Source organism: Gymnodraco acuticeps, unplaced genomic scaffold (assembly GCF_902827175.1).
Source record: "Gymnodraco acuticeps unplaced genomic scaffold, fGymAcu1.1, whole genome shotgun sequence".
NCBI classification, from domain to species: domain Eukaryota; kingdom Metazoa; phylum Chordata; class Actinopteri; order Perciformes; family Bathydraconidae; genus Gymnodraco; species Gymnodraco acuticeps.
The window spans coordinates 40521-60188 of record NW_022989974.1 but is presented as its reverse complement, the minus strand read 5'-3'; the positions used below and the strand labels follow the sequence as shown (position 1 = coordinate 60188).

Below are 19668 nucleotides of genomic sequence, written 5' to 3'. Positions count from 1 at the left end.
GGCTGTGTATTTTCAAATTCTAGCGCACTCGAGCTGGTTTCTCCAAAATTACTTACCCACTTTTAAGTCATAAACAAACATTGGAATCTTGTTCTTGATATATTAAAGTAAGCAATGTGCTTCATCCTAAAAAAAAACATACCTGAAAATAATTCAACACTGGGAGCAGCCAACAAGCATTGTGCCGAAAGCGGTTCTGATGTGAGAAAAGATACAGTAATAGAAACAGGAATTCCTGAAAGTCAGTGATAGCGATGTTGAGAAAATGTCATGTCAAATGTAACACAAATCTATAAACCTTGAAAACTAAATGTCAAGGTGCAATTTATCACTGAAATGACATTTAATGGCGTCTTCCTACATAGCGGAAGGAAATGCTATCAAACGTGACATTAGGAAACAAAACATAAATGGAGAAAAGGCCACTGTGCAATTCAAAGAGACCACTTATATACAATGTATATAAGGGATTTAAATCAACTAACACATTTTCACAAAATATGGAAGAATTTCAGTTTTTAAGACCTTTCAGTTCATGAACATGTGTCAAGATATTAATAGTATTAAGATGCATTTTGATATTTTTCGGATTGATAAAGTGGAGGGAAAAGGCCAGCTGCAACACATTGCACTGATTGTAGTGAAACAAGCACTGCAATTGCAAAACTGCTTTCATGACACCAAAACATTTTAACACCGATATTGCAAAACGCTAGTCAAAATAAGAAAGGTTTTCTCTACCAAACACTCCAGTGGAAAGATCTGGAAAAACTCCCTATTGTACAAGGCTACATTTCTGAAGACAAACCCAACTTCACAACGGACTCGCATCAAAAACTCCATCGAAGAAACTAAAAGGCCTTCTTGAAACCAAACTTGTGACTCATAAAAGCATAAAAACTAGATGCAACACATATTGCCTCGTAACATTAACACAGACGTGCGTGTAGCAATTATGCCCGAATAACATGAGCAGCAGCCACACCAATTCCTGCATGGGACAGCTACAAAACTTAGCCAAAAGCGCTATCTTTGCTACTCCAAAAATACAACTATTTACACAAACGACGCCATTTAATAACAACGCCCCCATATGTGGTCCACACTTCGTGTTATTTACATGGTTATTTAGCATGCAGAGTACAGTACCTTAGGTCCGGTCTTCAGCAGGCGGCTGGAAGTGAATGAGTTGCTGATGCAGAGTACAGCAGGCATGAATGGAGGCTGCGCTGCTTAGCAACCGACGACCAATCACGTTGGGATTTGACAACACGTGACGCAAAACACATGTATTTCAATTCAATTCAATTCAACACCTTTATTTATCCAGGTAAAATCCCATTGAGATCAATGATCTCTTTTTCAAGGGAGACCTGCAGCAGTAGGTTCCACAAGAAGACAAACAACAGAACAACAAAAGGACATCATACAGCAAAATGTACAGGGATTACAATTTACATATTTAACCACAAGTACAGGTACCAACAGTGATGCATAAGTGCTTTACAATTTGTCAAAAATCTCAGTGCACTGTGATACGCAGCATCTAACTTGCTCAGGTAATTGGCAGGTGCATTCATATAGAACAGATCACCATAATCCAGCACAGGTAAAAAGGTCACAGAGCCTTTTCCTGGCCTCAAGCGAGAAACAGGACTTATTTCTGTAAAAGAAACCTAGTCTAACCCTCAGCTTTTTAAGCAGGTTATTGACATGAAGTTTAAAAGTGAGACAGTCATCAAGCCAGATACCCAAGTATGTGTAACAGGTAACCACTTCAAGTTGTATTTCTTGCGTAGTTACAATATCCAAAGCAGTCTCTGGTGTATTTTTAGCTTTAGCTTTAGAAAAGAGCATTACCTTGGTTTTATCCACATTTAAAAGAAGCTTAAGCTCAGAGAGCTGAGCCTGAATAATGTTAAAAACAGCCTGTAATTTAACAACAGCCTCCTTAATGGAGGGACCTGCACAGTACATAACGGTATCGTCCGCATAAAAATGTAAGGTTGCTCCTTCGACATTTTCACCTAAACTATTGATATAGATAGAGAATAATAGCGGACCTAAAACTGAACCTTGTGGTACACCATTAGTGATGTTTAACCACTCAGAAGACAGCCCATCAAACTGAACACATTGGGATCTTTCAGAGAGGTAGTTTACAAACCACCCTACTGCATGGCTGGACATGCCAATACTGACCAGCCTTTGCTTCAAAATGCAATGATCGACAGTATCAAAAGCTTTGGATAGGTCAACAAATAGAGCTGCATTTAATTAATGCTTTTTTTTCAATTTTGGGCTGTACTCATTCGGATCATAATAATATTAAAAGTAACACGCTTCATTTCAACTTGCCTATATTATATGATAATGTCTGTGTGTATCTCTGTCTGTATTCCTCCCAATTATATGCATCACACTCGAACATATTAGCCTTCAAAACAGTGATTTTTGGACTACTGAAATCTGTCAAGCTCCATGTATTTCCCTGTACTTAAAGATAAGGGTTTTTAAAAAGATTGTCGGATTCAAGTGATTAGGTTTGGTTTCCTCCTTACAAACTTTGCCACCTGAGAAATATCCCCCTCCTGTTTAAAAATATGTATTATATTAACTTTATGTATCTTTTTTTCAGAATTATTTGTATGTTTCTATATTTTAAATATTCACACAAAATAAAATTAAGAGTAATATTTTTCTTTTTATATAGACAATGCTGTCGTCGAGTACATTTGAGGCCTTGGAGATATGTGCATCTTGACAAAACAGTATACTTGGTATTTCAAAATGTGTTATTGTTTTGTAAAAAATGTGATGTGTTAATAAGAAATTGACACATAATGTCAGATTGTATGTATTTATTTATTAGTTGTTTTTGTGCGACAATAGCTCTAGAGTACATTGCTACATTGAAAATGCATGCTCTCTGGACAAAGCTAAATCTACAGCAGCATTTAGTGGGTTCATTGGGGAAGTGGGTCACTGTTTAGAACAAGAAATTGTGCAGGACCTTCTTGACCTAAAAGAAACCTTACTATATCAACGCAAACAAAAGAAGAAAAGGAATCCACCCGCCATCAAATAAACTGTAAATACTAAATAAATCAGTCTCTGACGGGAGCACTGGTCTCATCGAATGTGAGACATCTCCTCCAGGAAAGGCGTCTTCATGCAGCCTGTGCACAGCTGGTCCATCCACAGCGGGGCCTCGTGCTGCAGGGGGGTGCGGCGGGGGTAGAACGTGTACGACTCGTCATAATTTAAGAGACAGCTGAGGGAGGCCATGTAGATGTCTGAGAAACGAGACAGACGTCTGGAGAAGTAGGTGGGGTTGTGACACGTTCGGAAGATACTGCCGAACTGAGGGTTGAACAAGTTCTTTGTCATCACCCTGCAACATAAAGATTATGGTATCATTTGATATGATTTGAAGCATGTATGAATTAAAATATATGGTGGAGTATTGAGACACTACTTTTACTCAAAAGTAGTAAAGTGTTAAAGTAACACACAAAAATGTATTTGAACTCAATAACAAGTCAATTAATAGTCCCCCAAGTGTGAAAAATAGATTTGTTGATGCATAAACATGTAAATAGGATATTAAGTATGTAGCTGCTTGAGGTGGAGCTAATTATACCTACTTTATGTACAGTTTTATCATAGAAATAGTACACGCAGTTCATGCATCATGGTTTGAATGATCATTATAGGTTCTTAAAATCTTAACTCTCAAAGTAAGTAGTGACAAGCGGTCAAGTAAATGTAGAGGAATAGAAGCATAAAGTACCATAAAATAGCAATAATCAGGCTAAGAACAAGCAAACTCTCAACTGTACTGAAATCCAGTGCTTCAATAAATGTACCATGCATATATGTGACCTGCTCCATCAAAATCAGTCGCATTGACCCGAAGAAACATTTTGAGTACACTGTTGGAAAGAGGAGATTGCTAGCTTTCTAATGATATCAGGATTGTTGTTGTACTCCAAATATTAAGCAAAATATGTCATTATATAATGACTATCACCGAGTCATCATTTTGAGAAAAAGGCCTTTAAAGTTTCCTCTTCTCTGGAATCCATCGATCTGATTGATTATTAGCAAATGATCAAAATAGTACGGAGGGAAGATATTTTGGTTTGCATTACTGGTCTGGGGGAAGCGTGTGTGTGTGTGTGTGTGTGTGTGTGTATTGTGTTTGTTTCCCGGGGAAAACACTCCCTCGAAACACCGGCTGTTGTTATGCCTGCTGTGATGTCAAGTTACTCCGTTCTCTGCTTGTAATTATGCCGTTACAAGCTTCAAAGTTGTATTTATCATCTGAATTTGCCGAAACAAGTTTAATATTCTGAAAGCCAAGACTTTGTTTATTTGAAATCAGATGAAAACAAACTGTAACAGACCCTGCCGTGTTATCTATGATTACTATGCCTTACATTCATAATTTCAGCGGGAGGGAGGGGGGGCTGCGCTGCGCCACGCCACAGCAGAGTGCGAGTGAGAGCTGTCATCTTCCCTTTACAAGCTTCAAGAATGTATTTATCGTGTGATTTTGGAAATAAAAGTTTCATATTCTGAAAGCCAAGACTTTGTTTATATAAAATCAAACAAAACACCTGAACCCCGAAAAACTATTTTTTTTACGGAAATCTGCGTTTATTTTGAAATGAGCCGTTGCGACTTCCGACTGATTTCGATAGAGCGGGTCACATATGTGATGAAAGCAGGGTCAATGGGAAGACTGGGAGCTTTGATGATGGATTAAGGTGACAGCACTCGCCTGAGTTCTTCTCTTTCTTGTTGCCATTCCTCGAAAATCTTTTGGGACTCTGAGTCCCTGTGTGTCTGAAATAATAAAGAACAGCATGAAAAAAATCACAGTCTGATCAAAACTGCCAGCTACTGTATGCCAACGTCTGTCTCTTTTAACTCTAAACACATTAGATGGGGTTGATTAGGACTAAGACTTGCATGTATCAATGCTTATTTGCTGATAAAGAGCCGCATAAAATCCACTTCTCACCTGCAGACGTTCCATCAGTCCGGTTAAAGCCTGGAGCCAGGTGAGGCTCACAGCGTAGCGGTCTGTGCTCACCACTTTGGTCTCCCTCTCCAGCTCAGGCACTATGGCTGCTGTACGCCAGCCATGACGCAACATCAGGTCCTACCACAACACGGGACAATGCTTTGGTCAAAGTCTGACATGTACAGCAACTGATGGTAGTATTCAGAGAAGGCATTTACAAGTAGCTTTAACATCTTTTTATATGCAGTTAGAAGAATGCATTCAGAAATTAAGAAGTCTTTATCTAGCAGACAAGCAGTATAATACTAAAGGGAGAACATTTAGTTTCACCCATTGTGGATATATTTGTTTTATGTGTGCTGGACTTTGAATCAGGGGATAGCAAGTTCGAGTCCCACTGCAGTCAGCATGTTGCTGTGTCCATGGGCAAGACACTTCACCCCAAATTTCTCCTGTGGGGATTGTCCACAGACATGTAATCATTGTAATGAGTGAATCAATAACAGCATGTTGTTGCTTGTTTATTCAACAACCTCTATCTGTGCAAAACAGAGATAACAAAATAGCCTGAACTTTAGACATTTAAGAATCTCGTTCCAAGAACTGGGCTGATTATGGGAGGGAAAAATATACATGTTTTTATCTGTTACTGCGTTGGTATACCTTCTACACACATGACATTAATTATTTATTTACTTTAAATATCAGGGAGTCTTTACTGCCATCTGGTGTTTAAATATTTAACTTTGCCAGCCTCTCTGGCCCCACCCAAATGTTTGGGATTTTTCAGAATTGCGCAATAGGTGGAGATAATGGGCTTCTGTGAGTGTGTGTCTGTATGTCTTTCTCTGCATGTGTTTGACAGGATTGAACTATAAATAATATATTAATGCAATTTTAAAAAGTATGATTCCCACTTCTAAATAGATTTGGAGTGGAAAGTGCCTTAAATACATCAAAAAATCCTAATAATCACAAAAGAAGTTAGTCATACTATGCATCATTATTGCAGTGAACCATTAGTGATGGTCTTGCCTTTCTTTTACACTTACAGCCAAGTCACTGTAGAGGTGGTCTCCAAAGTAAAGGACCTTTGATCCTGTCCACCCTGTCAGTCTGAGAAAGTCAAACAGGTTTCCCTAAAACACAAAAGAAGTTCAGTATTAAAATATTATACAACAAGTCAAAACCTGTAACATTTAAAACATGTCAAAACAGACACTAAATAGAGAAAAAGTAGTCTTATTATTAGAGGATCAGGGACAACTCAAACATAAGGAGTCATGTTGATTGAGGGAAGGGATACTGTAGGATAACAATAATAGAAAGACAGACCTGTTTGTAGATCTCTCCTTTGTCCAGACTCTTTATCTTTTCCCACTGAAGGTCTCCATTACTATCCAAGCGCCTGAAGGGTCTTTAGGATACATCATTTTTAAGGCCATGTCAGAACCTGATGATCACAGTCTGTTCACCACTTTTTCCAAAATATTTACTCACTTGATACAATCAGTGAAGAAGTGAGGTTTTTCTGCCTGGACAATGACAACATCAAAGAAGTCTCTCCAGTTTTTTCCCACCATGTGTGTCATTCCTTTATTCCTGCGCACAGGAAAAGAAACAATATAAGAATGACAGATTGAAACACCCTCTTTTTATGTCAGAGTGGACTCACAGCGGACAGACAACCAACACTTACACAAAGCTGAAGGGACTGTTGGTGACGAGGAACAGTTTCTTTCCTTTATTGACCAATCGGTGCAAAACAGCGTCTGTCTCCTCTCCTCTCAGAATGTACTTATCTATAGGGAAAAATAAAGAGAGCTCAGAAGCATAAGACGTTGTTGTAATGGTATTTTATGTTCAGTAATGGCTTGATGATGATTCAATATCATTATTAATCGTATCACAGTTGACATTAGGTCAATTAACAAACTGGACTGCCATTAAATCAGATTATAATCTTAACTTTATCACACTGTATTTGGGTGCATGAATGTAACATAACATCAGATAAACATGTAGCTGAAAATTACCATGTACTTATATTATATACAGTCGACTATTTATTGAATTGCCAGAAAAAGTTGCTATATCTTCAAATTACCTTCATCATAATACAAGATTGTGGCCCTAGAGTGATTCAAATTAAGGAAAAAAAGTCTTACCAAGATCTCCCATGACCCATTTGTACATGTAGCCTTGCAGGTGAACCATGCCAACCGCTTCCTGAAGATTAAAAAGTGTTACATAGAGGCTTCACATGAGATCTTAACATTTCATTAAACGTTCCTGATCTAGCATGAGTATATTCTGCTGAGAGATGGGTCTAAACTACAGAAATTAACCATTATATGAAAACCTGATGTTTTAATAAAAACAAAATGTGAGCTCTAGTGCCCAGTAACTAGAAACCCTGGCATCTCAGGACCAAGAGGAAAATAACTTATTGTTTTTGTTCTACACATGAGTCAATTGGAAGGTTTTACTGAGCTCAGCAGATTCCTGAGCCTCCATCCAAAGAAAACAGTCAAACCCACTGGGTCAGTATGCTTCTCAGCATGAGCCACAGGTAGAGGCAACACATTAAAACCTCAGGAGCAGAAATGAATAAACAACCGTTGGAGGGCATTCTCACCGAGACGTCCTTAAAGAGGTGAACTGGATCGTAGTCGATGTCGTTGCTGATGAAAAAATCATTTGCTGCTGCCAAGAGATTCATCTCAGGAATGGAGAAAATATCCATGAACTGCTTAATCTTTGGTCCCTGGGATAGAAAATATATATAAATGCGGGGTAGTTACTTGAAATGGATTTAATGTGTGTGAGCATGTAAAATGTGACTTCTAATCACAAAATGAACCATTTGTATTACAATCAGTGCCCATTAAAAGGCTACCCAGGAAACAGAGACCCAACATGAAATAAGAGTCGAACCAGAACTATTTTGGATAGGAATGTTTCGAGGAGAATTAGTGAATGGGGGAGGACATACTTCCTGCTGAAGGAGAGCACTTAAGCACAAGACCGAAAACTATTTGAAATTCAAGACCAAATAGATTCTCATTAGAAAATAAGTATGGTAAACCTTAGGACATTTCAACTGAGTGCAGATCTAAAAAGTGTTAACGGAAAACCCAAATTATTTAAGACAGAGTTACTGCAGTCAGCTTTTAGGGACTGGAACTCCGTCTTCCTGCTTGCGTGACGACAATGGTACAAATGAGATGTTGCGCTTACGTCACAACAAAGCCAGACATTAAAAATATCTGTGGACAGTTACTGATTTAATCCCGATTAATTTGGGAGTGACCGGATGAGATTATATCAGATCTGTTGGGCCGACAAGTTAAGAGGAGCTTTCTCATCTGTGCCAAAACAAACACGTTTTATAGAGAAGAGACCTTCTGAACATGTCTCAATATAAGAAAAATAACTAAATAAAGATAAAGCGCGTCAGGCAGTTCCACAAACAAACTATTTAAAATGATTGCCAACATTTAAAACCAACCTGATATACATTAGATTATCTGATGGTATTAATGTTACTGTGCACTCTGTAATTGTAAAAAAAAAGAAACAAATCCTCCTCACTTTTCCATAGAAGCCACTGTCCTGCTGCAGTGGGATATGGAAAGTCCCCCCATAGAGCTGACGGACCTCGTCATCTGGCACTGGGCTCAGTCCCCTGGAGACATCGAAAATAAAAAAATGCACTTGAGCTCAACATTAAACAAAACATCAGTAGACCAAACTATTATTCTCATACAAAAGTAATCCCTCTCTATCATCACTTATGACGCTGCCCTCTGCCGGTGATTTCCTCTTCCTGTGCCAATAATAGAATGCAGATTTGGTCGGGACTTGGTGACCAAGTTACATTCTTATATCTGTCTCTCTCTTTGGCTCTGTCTTCATCATGGATGTGAAGATATGCAGATCTGTGTGTCTGTTCACCCAAAGGGGGGGGGGGGGGGGGGGGGGGGGGGTGAACTAAATACTTGCAGTGCAGAACACTAACAGCAGAAAAGATTAAGCTTGAGATAAAACTGCAATCACACAAAATCAGGCAAAGCAACATATTTTCGCAGGGTGTGAGGAGGTTTTGGCTTTAGAATGTAAATGCTACCATCAGAAAACAATGTTTTGTTCTCGCCACTCCCTCTTAAGTCACTTTACAGCTAGCTAAACCACCAATGCTCTCCCTCTCTTCTTTTGAGGCGGATAGGAGGGGAAAAGAGAGAGGAAAACTGTGTTTACAAACAGCAGATGCAAATTATGCATAAACTGCATTTAACGGTACTCAACAGAATATCAATTTCGTACCGATACACTGTTCCTGCCTGAATGTAATGAAAGGCATCTATCTTCATCAGAAGACCCTTAAGAGGAGGAAAGAAGAACAAAAAAGTGTTCCACTTGTTATTAACTGTACAGAGAAGTGTAAACATTTCTCCTCCTGCAAAATGATTTACCTTTTGGATGTCATAGTGCAGACCCCGGACAGCAAAGTTGGGAATGTAATCATATATTTGGATGCCTTCAGGGTACTGTCAAGCAGGAGGAAAAACGGATTAATTAAATCGTAAATCTAAAAGCAGTTGTATGCCAATATATCCGATGCAACTACTGTAAAACACACCTTAAAGTTTTTGATTAGGAAGTTTCTTGCTGTATTGTAGATCATTTTTTCAAGTGCATTTGAGTACATAGCCAGTGTGTAGTCATAGTCAAAGCCGTAGATGTCCACTTCAGCCAGGTCCACCTCGTTGTTGGCGTAGATGGTGGAGGAGTTGAGGAGCTTACACGCACCCGGTGGGATGATGTCTGAGAGCAGAGGGGAACACATAATTCAAATCAGACAGAAAACTACAACAACGAAAAGGAAACCAAACACAAGTCAATATTTGTATTTTATGAAAGGTGTAAGGGTAAGGTCATTTAAGCTGTACAAAAAATATATATATCAAAATATTCCCTAGTGCAAGGAAACCTGCTGATGATGCACTTCTGCAGAGTCTAAAGCAGTTGTTCCGCTGCTGTTTTCAATCTAGTGTGGTTGGCAGGCTCAGTGCGGTTGTGCAATATGTGCTTCTAAGATTTCAACTCTTCACAGAAGTACAGTATGTCCATCCAAACATTTTTTTTACAGCCCTTGCAAAACAAAGAGTATTATTATTTTCTTTTGCGTTTAGAATTCATGAGGCTACTTTTCTTAAAAGTTATTTTCATTATCGTTTTTCATGAATATGCCTTCCACTGTTGCACACTTTGGTAACAGCCATGCGGCATACGCATGTTCCCAGATTAAACAAACAGTTTACGACCTGTTCCTCTGACAGCCTTTAATAACCGGGCTGGAAAATGAGTGCCACAGAGGGTCTAAGGGATAAAGTGGGTCATTCTGCTATGGGACAGTTCAATAAGGGCTGCAGCTGGGCAGCATATATGAATGAGTCATTCCTGAGGCTAGTTTCTCCCTAATCAATCTATACAAATATTTCTGTTTCTGTTCCATATTTCAAAAGATCAGATCTAGAAAATGTAGATCCAAGTTTCTTATGTCGTTCCAAACTCTTAGGTATTTATTTCTCTTGCACTATTTTATTCATGTCATATGTATGTTGCACTGTTGGAGGAGCCTGTGACCTAAGTTTTTCATTGCCATATCTACACTGTAGCTAATGTGCAAATGACAATAAAGCCTTAAATTGAATTCAGTTGAGCTTAACATCAATAGCTTTGCAATAAATAAAAGAACATAATATCTTTTATGCAAGTCTGTGCTTGCATAAATTATCTGAGGTGATGTTTTGTTTTGTACTGTATAAACATTTATTCTGTATTATTTGTATATAACCTTTTTCTCTCAGTAACTGATTCAATGCCAAAGCAAAGCAAGCATTTAAAACAGAAGGTGTGTGATTAAAGCTGATCATGCACTAAGGAATAATTGTAGGGTTGGGCCACATGGCAAGAATAACAACTCTGAAAAGTAAATATAGTTGAATATTGCCTTTTCATAAGAGATATCGTGATTGGGGGGAATAGAGTGATTTATTGTGACATTTTAATTTATGTCACCAAAAATAGCCTCTGGCACAAAAATAGCCTCTGGCACATTTACAGAAATGTTGATCAATGTGCACTGTCCCTGTTAAATAAATAAATAGATACAAATGGGTGATTTTCTAAATATTGACAATCAGCTACATGAATGAAACATTTGACCTTGATTTACAAAAAAAAGCATTGCAACACAAAACGTTTTTGCAGTATCTTACTATTAAGGACATGATAACCTGGGGAACACGATAGGACTATTGACTATTTAGAGCTCAGGCTACCATACTAGAGTTATGCATTTTAATAAAATGAACAATTTTGATTTATTACATAAACTGACAGACCACTTTTATCCCAGGAGCCTGTTTTGAACAGTCCAAGCTTTCCATTACTCATCTGCTGACGTCACTTCTTCTTCTTGGTTTACTGACAGTCCGCAAACACCTTCACGGCGTATACTGCCACCCGAAGTCCCCCAGAGTTCAGTAGAAGCTGCTGGGTCGCGTCTTCCGAGTAAATCACCAGAAGCGCCAACACCTCCTCATCACTCCACCGCTAATAATGCGAGCAAATAAAATGGCGGCTTCACAAAAGTTTTCGGAGTTTTACGGGGCGTGGTTTGCAATTCGCCCAGCCAATCAGAAATTAGGCGCCTTCACACCGGAGTACTTCTCTCTCATGTCATGTCCAACTATCACAAGTAGAATCATAATGAAAAATACGCCGGTAACATGTGCCTGTAGAAAACGGCTTATGCCACAATAGGATAGCGACAAGTAGTCAACATAATCAGTTTAGCTTTGGTTGCTATGCTAACATCACCCATTTTATACCAGAGAAACTTTCACAACAGTGATGCCAAACAGCGGGCAGTACTGTAGCGGTCGGTAAATGCTGCTGAAACACATTAATTGGATAAACGTACAAGGGTTGAGAAGTAGTTATTTAATTTAATCTGGCTTCGTATGATTAAAAGCAACACGATCATTGACCCGACGCTGTTGGGGAGAAAATCAGCGACGTAAACGGTGACGTGTCGGGCTCTGTGAACAAAATGGTCGCTGAAAATAAAAAACGGTTCCGAACCAGAAGAGCGCAAGCACGGAGCTAGAACGGGAACAGCGTTAGTGTGAAAGGGGCATTTGTATTCTAAGAGATTTGAAACCACTGCATCGTTTCTGTTATTTAGACCAATTGTTTCTGTGATATAAGCATGGGCGTAATTCCCACTGGGGACAGGGGGACATGTCCCCCCCACTTTTCAAAATCCCATTTGTGTCCCCCCCCACTTTTCAAATGTGTTTATTATTATTTTTTACTTAAGGGGTCATCTTCACGGAGGAGCGTCTGTGTGTGCGTGGCACGAGCGCATTTTGTGTGAGACAGAGAGTGAGAGAGAGACATAAGCCTCATCCCAATACACCTCCTCGACTCCTCTCTTCCCCTCCTCCGGGACTTGACCCGGAAATCGATCAAGACACGCCATTTTGAAGGACGTCCCAATAGCTGAAATGCACACGGAGGAGTCGAGGAGAGGTGCGAGAGGAGACGCCCCCACCTTCACAGCTGGTCGATTTCAACAGAGGAAAACCGACAACTGGAAGATGAGTGGAAAAGTGTCACATAAATGTATAAGTGCTCACTGCTCCGTGGGAATTATTATGTGCAATTCATTTCTAAAAGGCTTTCACATTACTATAATTAGATTTTTATTTAAATGTAGTCTACATTTTACACCAAAACGGAACACAAAAGCAGGACCAACCATCATACATTGAATTCCTTGACTAACAAGAGAAAGATTCATTCATTTAAATAAATATTTAACCAGAAATGGGCCGGTTCTAAAGGGTTATTCAGTTAAGCCCGATGAGAGGGGATACAGCTGTGCACATGTCATCATTAACAGACATCGTTTAAGAGTGACGTTTGAGTGAACGAGGGCATCCTAATTAATACCCGAGGACTCCTCTGTCCTCGCGTCACCTCCTCGTGTCTCTCGCTCACATCGGTACGTCCACACAACAGCTTTTCAAAAATCTTGAAAATCTTGGAGCTGGGCGTGTCTGAAAGCTTGGGGATTTTTTGCATGCACCACGACCAACAACCAATCACATGAATCTCCCGCCCCCGACATACAAAGCAAAAAACCCTGGGGATTTTATGCGAGCAATATATATATATATATATATATATATATATATATATATATACTCCCCAAACAGGCGAAAACCTACAAGTTTCACCCACTGTCTCTGCCACCTCCCTCCATGCCTGGTTCCTCCGGTTTGTATCCCGTTAATAGTTCTGGTCGTAAAGAACCGGGTGATTTGCTACCGTAATTTCTCGTTGGAATATGAGGAAATGAACTGCGGTCTGGTTCTCCCTGCTTACACGCGGTTTGATTGGCTAGCGCTTCTACTGTCAGATTTGCATAAAACGTGATTTGATTGGCTGATGCTTCCAGCTCAGCTTCAAAAAGTTGAACATTGCTCAACTTTTGAATCCTGGAAATCTTCGCTTCGCTCCCCCACAATGCAGTTCGGAGAAAAGCGAGGCAAAGTGACGTCATCCCCATTCAAAGTCAATGGGCAGAGAAGCGTTGGAAGCGGTGGAAGATTCGTCTAAAGCCGCTGTGTGGACGGGCCGTTACGGCCCCTACACGCGGTGTGCGTTGGCGGTGGGCGTGTCTTGAGCTTGGGGAGTTTTCGCGAGCAACGCGACCAACAACCAATCACATGAATCTCTCCTGTCAATTGCATAAAAGGTTTTACATGTCACACTTTATATGATGAACATTTATGACATTAATGCCTATGGTGCTATTTTACGCAACATTCCATGCTGGCTAAATACTGTCTATGCCTGCTAGCTGTCCATTCAAACGAAGTACACTGGATATAAACTCCCCAAACAGGCGGAAACCTACCAGTTTCACCCACTGTCTCTGCCACCTCCCTCCATGCCTGGCTCCTCCGGTTTGTATCCCGGTAGGTGAACAGGGATTGATCATAAAGCACTGGGTGATTCCCTACCGCTACAATTATTTTCTCCTCCATTTTTTGGCATATGAGCAAATGAACTGCGGTCTGGCTCTCCCAGCATACACGCGGTTTGATTGGCTAGCGCTTGTACTGGCAGATTTGCATAAACGGGATTTGATTGGCTGACGCCTCCGTCGAGGCGTCAAAAGTAGAACATTGCTCTACTTTTGCAGCGAGCACCGCGAGAAAAGCTACGCTTTGCTCCCACAATGCAGTTCGGCGAATCGTGACGTCACCCCATTCAAAGTGAATGGGCAGAAGCGTTGAAGCGACAACGCACGCCGCCGTGTGTAGGGGCCGTTACGTATGCAAATCTGACATTACAAGCGCTAGCCAATCAAACCGCGTGTATGTTGGGAGAGCCAGACCGCAGTTATTTCCCATATGTCAAAAAATGGAGGAGAAAATTATCGTGGCGGTACTATATGACCACCAGTCCCTCTTTACATACAGGGATACAAACCGGAGGAGCCAGGCATGGGGGGAGGTGGCAGAGACAGTGGGTGAAACTGGTAGGTTTTCACCTGTTTGGGGAGTTTATATCCAGTGTACTTCGTTTAAATGGACAGCTAGCAAGCATAGACAGTATATTTAGCCAGCATGGATGTAGCTTGAATGCTTTGCTTTGTATGTCCGGGGCGGGACATTCATGTGATTGGTTGTTGGTCGCGTTGTTCGTAAAAAAATCCCCAAGCTTCAGACACGCCCACCGCCAAGCGGTAACGCACGCCGCCGTGTGTAGGGGCCGTTACGGATGCGGAGCTAAGATGCAAGGAAGGGACGCGAGTGAGGAAAAGGAGGAGTCGAGGAGGGGTATTGGGATGAGGCTAGAGAGTTAAGGGGGTTGTTGTTAGCATCTGGTGCTAGCTCGGAGCTAACGGAGATTAGCAGCCCCCCCCCCCCCCCCTAGAGTATGTGAGGTCATCACAAATAAAACAGGCTCACATGGAGAGGATACTAGATACATTTGCGCACTCATTACACTACACATTTTTCTTGGATTAGTTAACACCATAGTCTATATATATATATATATATATATATATATATATATATTTGTAGAAAGGCATGAAATGGAATTAAATCGAGAACAACGTTTCATTGCGGAGGACCCCTTGTTTTGTGCCCCCCCCCCCCCACTTCTCAAACCAAAGTTACACCCTTGTATATAAGTACAGTACATTTACCATTTCAGTAGTTATAGAAACAAATACAAATGTTCAGATTGACTTATAAACAACAAAATCACAAATTGAAAACAAAGAAGAGATGACTGCAATGTAAACATGTGATGCGAACTCACGCTCCGATAAGCTAGCTAATATGTTTAGTTTTCCGTGTTGTATTGCAACTGTGTGGAACTACATATCAAGTTGTCAGTTTAATCAAAATAGTAGACCGTTTTTTTTATCCTGAAATGCACTTTGCAAAAGAGGAACAGTGAGCATTGTTGTGTCATCTGTCCGGTGTGCCTATTGTAAAAGAGGATGGAAAACACTAACAACATGTCCTCACTAACGGCTGAGAGAGCATTGGGGACGTGGAGGGTAACCGTCGCTGTGTTTTTGGGATGACTTTGGGACAAATTGTGGGGACCCTCTGCTTACCGTGAACCAGCCGTTTCGTGTCGTTGTACCGGGCCCACAGGTAGGTGCTCTGGCTCACCGGAGCAGCGGAGGTGTATGACCTTCTTCTGACACCATTAACACCCGGAGCTCCCACGGGCTCCTTGGGTCGCTTCTTGTCGGCAGTCGTGCATCTGTGCGGCGGCTCGCTGCTGGGAGATGGCCCCTCGCCACTCGGCTTGTCTGAGTCAGAGCTGCAACTTTTTGTTTTGTCGCAGCCCTGCTGTTTTCCTGACACTCTGCACGTTGTAGAAAGTCTGTTCACTTTGGGGGATCTTGCAGCAGGAGGTGTCCTTTGTCCTCTTGTCCACAGTGTACGAGTCAATGCTGAGCCCACAGCCTTAAAAGACATTGTTAGGCTACTGTGCAAAATGTAAACACTTGAAAAAATCGCCACCGATACAAGCAGGCAGGCACTAGCAAGCATCTGATGTGAAAACAAATTCCTCTCACGTTTGTAGACATGCAGCAAATTTCCACGCCCCTTTTCTTTAGAGGGGAGGGTCGGAACATAGCCTTAGTATCTCTAGGGCTCTGGGTCGGAAGTCTCTACAACCAATCCGAACCAAAGCCCTCCCAGCGTGATAAGAATAACACCTACGTCACTTCTGGGCGAAAATTACGACCCCCCCTTGGGTGAAAAACAACGATGTCATTTGAATGGCAGTCAATCAATAGTATGAAGCTGCAGCGTCGGAGACGACACTTGTAGAACCACACACACAGGTCCCGCGTCACGAGCACACACACAGGTCCCGCGTCACGTGACGGGAACCACACACACAGGTCCCGCGTGACGGGGTCCCACGTGACCCGCGTCACGTGACGGGAACCATATTCTGTTGCACGTTCACATGAATGTTTATATGTATATTCTGTTAATTTAGTTGAGAATTTCAAAAATGAATAAAAATGAATTTCAAAAATATAGTCTTTTATATGTATATTAAACAACACTGTTAATTTAGTTTTGGGTATGTTTATAATTCTCGTTTCATTATTATTCAAAAGAAAACAACACTGTTAAACACTGTTCATTCTACAGTATCATAATTCTCGTTTCATTATTATTATTAATAAATCAAAGGTGTCTTCGAAGAGGTGCTAGATTACTGAAAAACAACTGTTAGTGTGTTCATGCACCAGCCTGCAAAAGATAAACAAGCAGTTTGACCGAGAGGCATTTCAGTTCAGAATACATTTTTATTTATTTTTATTGCGGGGTCTGCTGATTCTTCACTGGGGGTGAGGCGGGGTCTGCTGATTCTTCACTGGGGGTGAGGCGGGGTCTGCTGATTCTTCACTGGGGGTGAGGCGGGGTCTGCTGTTCCCTCTCTGGTCGTGGCACTCTGAATATTGGCTGAAGGGTTCCCTCCAGCAAGCTTCTGGCCTCCAGAGTCCAAAAGGCAAACCTTTGGCCATGCCTTTGAAACAATAAGAACAAGACGTCATCTAAAGTATTGCATAGGGAAAGGCTAAGGCATTGGTGCACAATTGATATGCATTAATAATCTCAACAGATATTGCCATCCAGAGTCTTACAGCTCTTGTTACTGATGGTCTACTGATCTGTACATGGTTAACCTAATATAATAGATCATCTACAAGTGACCCTCAAAATAAAGTGTTACTTAAATCAAAACACACATATTGTTAAGGGCTTTCATACCCTTGTATTTCAAACAGCTCCATGAGAAGAAGACACCACCACTTCCTAATCAAAGGCATGTCCCTCTGAATGAAATTAGAAAGTGACAAAGACCATTTTTGATTCACAATGTCCACAATAAATCATTTTTCTTCAACATGAACAGTATGATGCAACATAAGCAACACTTTAAGTAGGCATTTACTTCTTTAGTAAATACAAATCCTAAACTAACCTCCTGGAATTGAAACCCGGCGTTTGTAACAATGGACAGAGTGTACTGGAACAGAGAAGATGGAAAACAAAGCATTATATTTACAATGTTTACAGAAGCCTGCAAACGTGCCAACTGATACCCTACCATAAGCATAAAAATCCCGCAGTCATTTCCACAGATCTGGCGTGGCAAGCCCTAAAATCAACATCAAAAAAAGATAACATTAAATACATGACTGATAGATAAACCCCAAGTCTTCTCCGTCACATGATGATTTGTACATGATGTGCAGATGATGGGGATTGCTGGATCTGGGATGATGGGGGTTATGGCAGAGTGCTTTGCCTTGCACAAAGCGAGGTGCTTTACAAAGCCAGATTTGCGAGTATGCATGGATTGGCAGTAGCAGCAGTGAAAATGATAGTCTGGTCGGCAATTTAATCCACATCTGTGAATGGTATACCCTTAAACATAAGAACATAGAATTGTAGTATTATTATGTTGTGATCATATTATTTAAAAGTGTAAATTATGAATACCAAACATCTGGATCAAATAACTGGTCACCACAAACAAATCATAGGACTTGTTTTGATGTATTGCTCAAATGGAACTGATCATAACATTTAGGCTGCTTTTAATGCAGACACATTGCAACTCCATTTGCATTTCACAAGAGAATGTAAGCTAACTTTACCTTCATGGAGAACTGCACGCTGGAAGTCGCTCTCGAGGTGGCTTTTCACCTTGCAGTGTTTTGTTGGAGAGAATAAACGAGAGACACAGAACGGGCAGTGGAAGTCATTGCAACACGTCGTGCACCGTTGAAGGTCCGGCAAGGATCTCCCCTCTCGGATTGTAATATGCATCTTGAAAAAGAGAGAGCCTAATTGGTCAAACTGAACATTTTGAAACAATTTCACAGACAGACATAAATTAGGCTTAATTGTTAGATTCTGACACGACAGATTCTAACCTACATAATAGGCCGACATAACTGACTAAAACACCTCATGCAATATTACAAAACATGTCAAAATGATGACACTGTCTGATAAACGGTAAACAGGCAGTCAGCACAGTGAAGATTATTTACAATGAATTCAAATTGTAATACAATGACTATTAAAGAAGCATTTACACTGAAGACAGAACTTAGGCTACTGCTGATTTAATGTAGTGGACATATTGACATGCTTTTGTCATCCGTTGAAGTTTAATTAATTAGCTGACTATAATTAATCATTAGGGTTGGGAAGTTTACTTTTTTAAATGTAGTAGGTTACAGATGAGTAATTACCCTGTTAAAAATGTAATAAGTAATGTAACTTGACTATGTAACTATTTGTATTGAAATTCTAATGTTAATTATGGTTATTTTATGTTTTTTGTGAGTCACTTTGGATAAAAGCCTCTGTCAAATAACATAACCATAACATACAGTTTCATTAAACAAATAAACAAAATGGTTAACAGTTGGTTTTGCAGCGAGTCATCATAGGCTAACAGATGACATTTAGCACTTGTTGCTTGTATGGCTGTTCAATACAACAGAATAGTTGTTAACTTAAAAAAAAAAACATGATTCACATTACTCACACTATTACTGTAATTAGTGATTCAATTAATCAACTATGACACCTAGTTGGGCTTGCCAAAATCACGCTAGTTTCATTAAACAAATGATCAAATATGCTAACGAAGCTAATGCTTTTGCTAATGCTTTTGCCGAAAGCTATAGCTAATGAATAGTTGTTTTTAGAGACTTTAATACGGTTAGAAGCTATCATAAGCAAACAGATGTTTGTTTGTATTGTATGAGGGGCCGTACAGGCCATAATTCATACTGGTCCTCTCACGCACATACATTCTCCTTTTACATACATATATTTTCACTCTTACATACATACATTCTCCTTTTACATACATATATTTTCACTCTTACATACATACATTCTCCTTTTACATACATATATTTTCACTCTTACATACATACATTCTCCTTTTACATACATATATTTTCACTCTTACATACA

General features: G+C 40.2%; 2 protein-coding genes across 2 annotated transcripts in view; both read right to left on the bottom strand.

The window, feature by feature from the left end:
• Positions 1-1245, bottom strand: part of rap1gap (RAP1 GTPase activating protein) — a 62046-nt gene extending 60801 nt beyond the window's left edge. The window contains exon 1 of the mRNA XM_034210980.1: positions 1150-1245. The gene's annotated coding sequence lies outside the window, so the exon portion shown is untranslated. The remainder of the gene's footprint in view (positions 1-1149) is intronic.
• Positions 1246-2846: 1601 nt separating this feature from the next.
• On the bottom strand, positions 2847-16462 carry nt5dc2 (5'-nucleotidase domain containing 2). Its single transcript, XM_034211176.1, has 14 exons — positions 15750-16462; positions 9675-9859; positions 9508-9582; positions 9359-9414; positions 8627-8720; positions 7671-7799; positions 7201-7261; positions 6732-6834; positions 6533-6634; positions 6368-6449; positions 6085-6171; positions 5030-5170; positions 4787-4851; positions 2847-3394 (listed from the first exon to the last, which is right to left on the bottom strand). The coding sequence occupies exons 1-14, from the start codon at positions 16192-16194 to the stop codon at positions 3133-3135; spliced, it is 1887 nt and encodes a 628-aa protein (XP_034067067.1). The 5' UTR covers positions 16195-16462; the 3' UTR covers positions 2847-3132.
• Positions 16463-19668: the final 3206 nt, after the last annotated feature.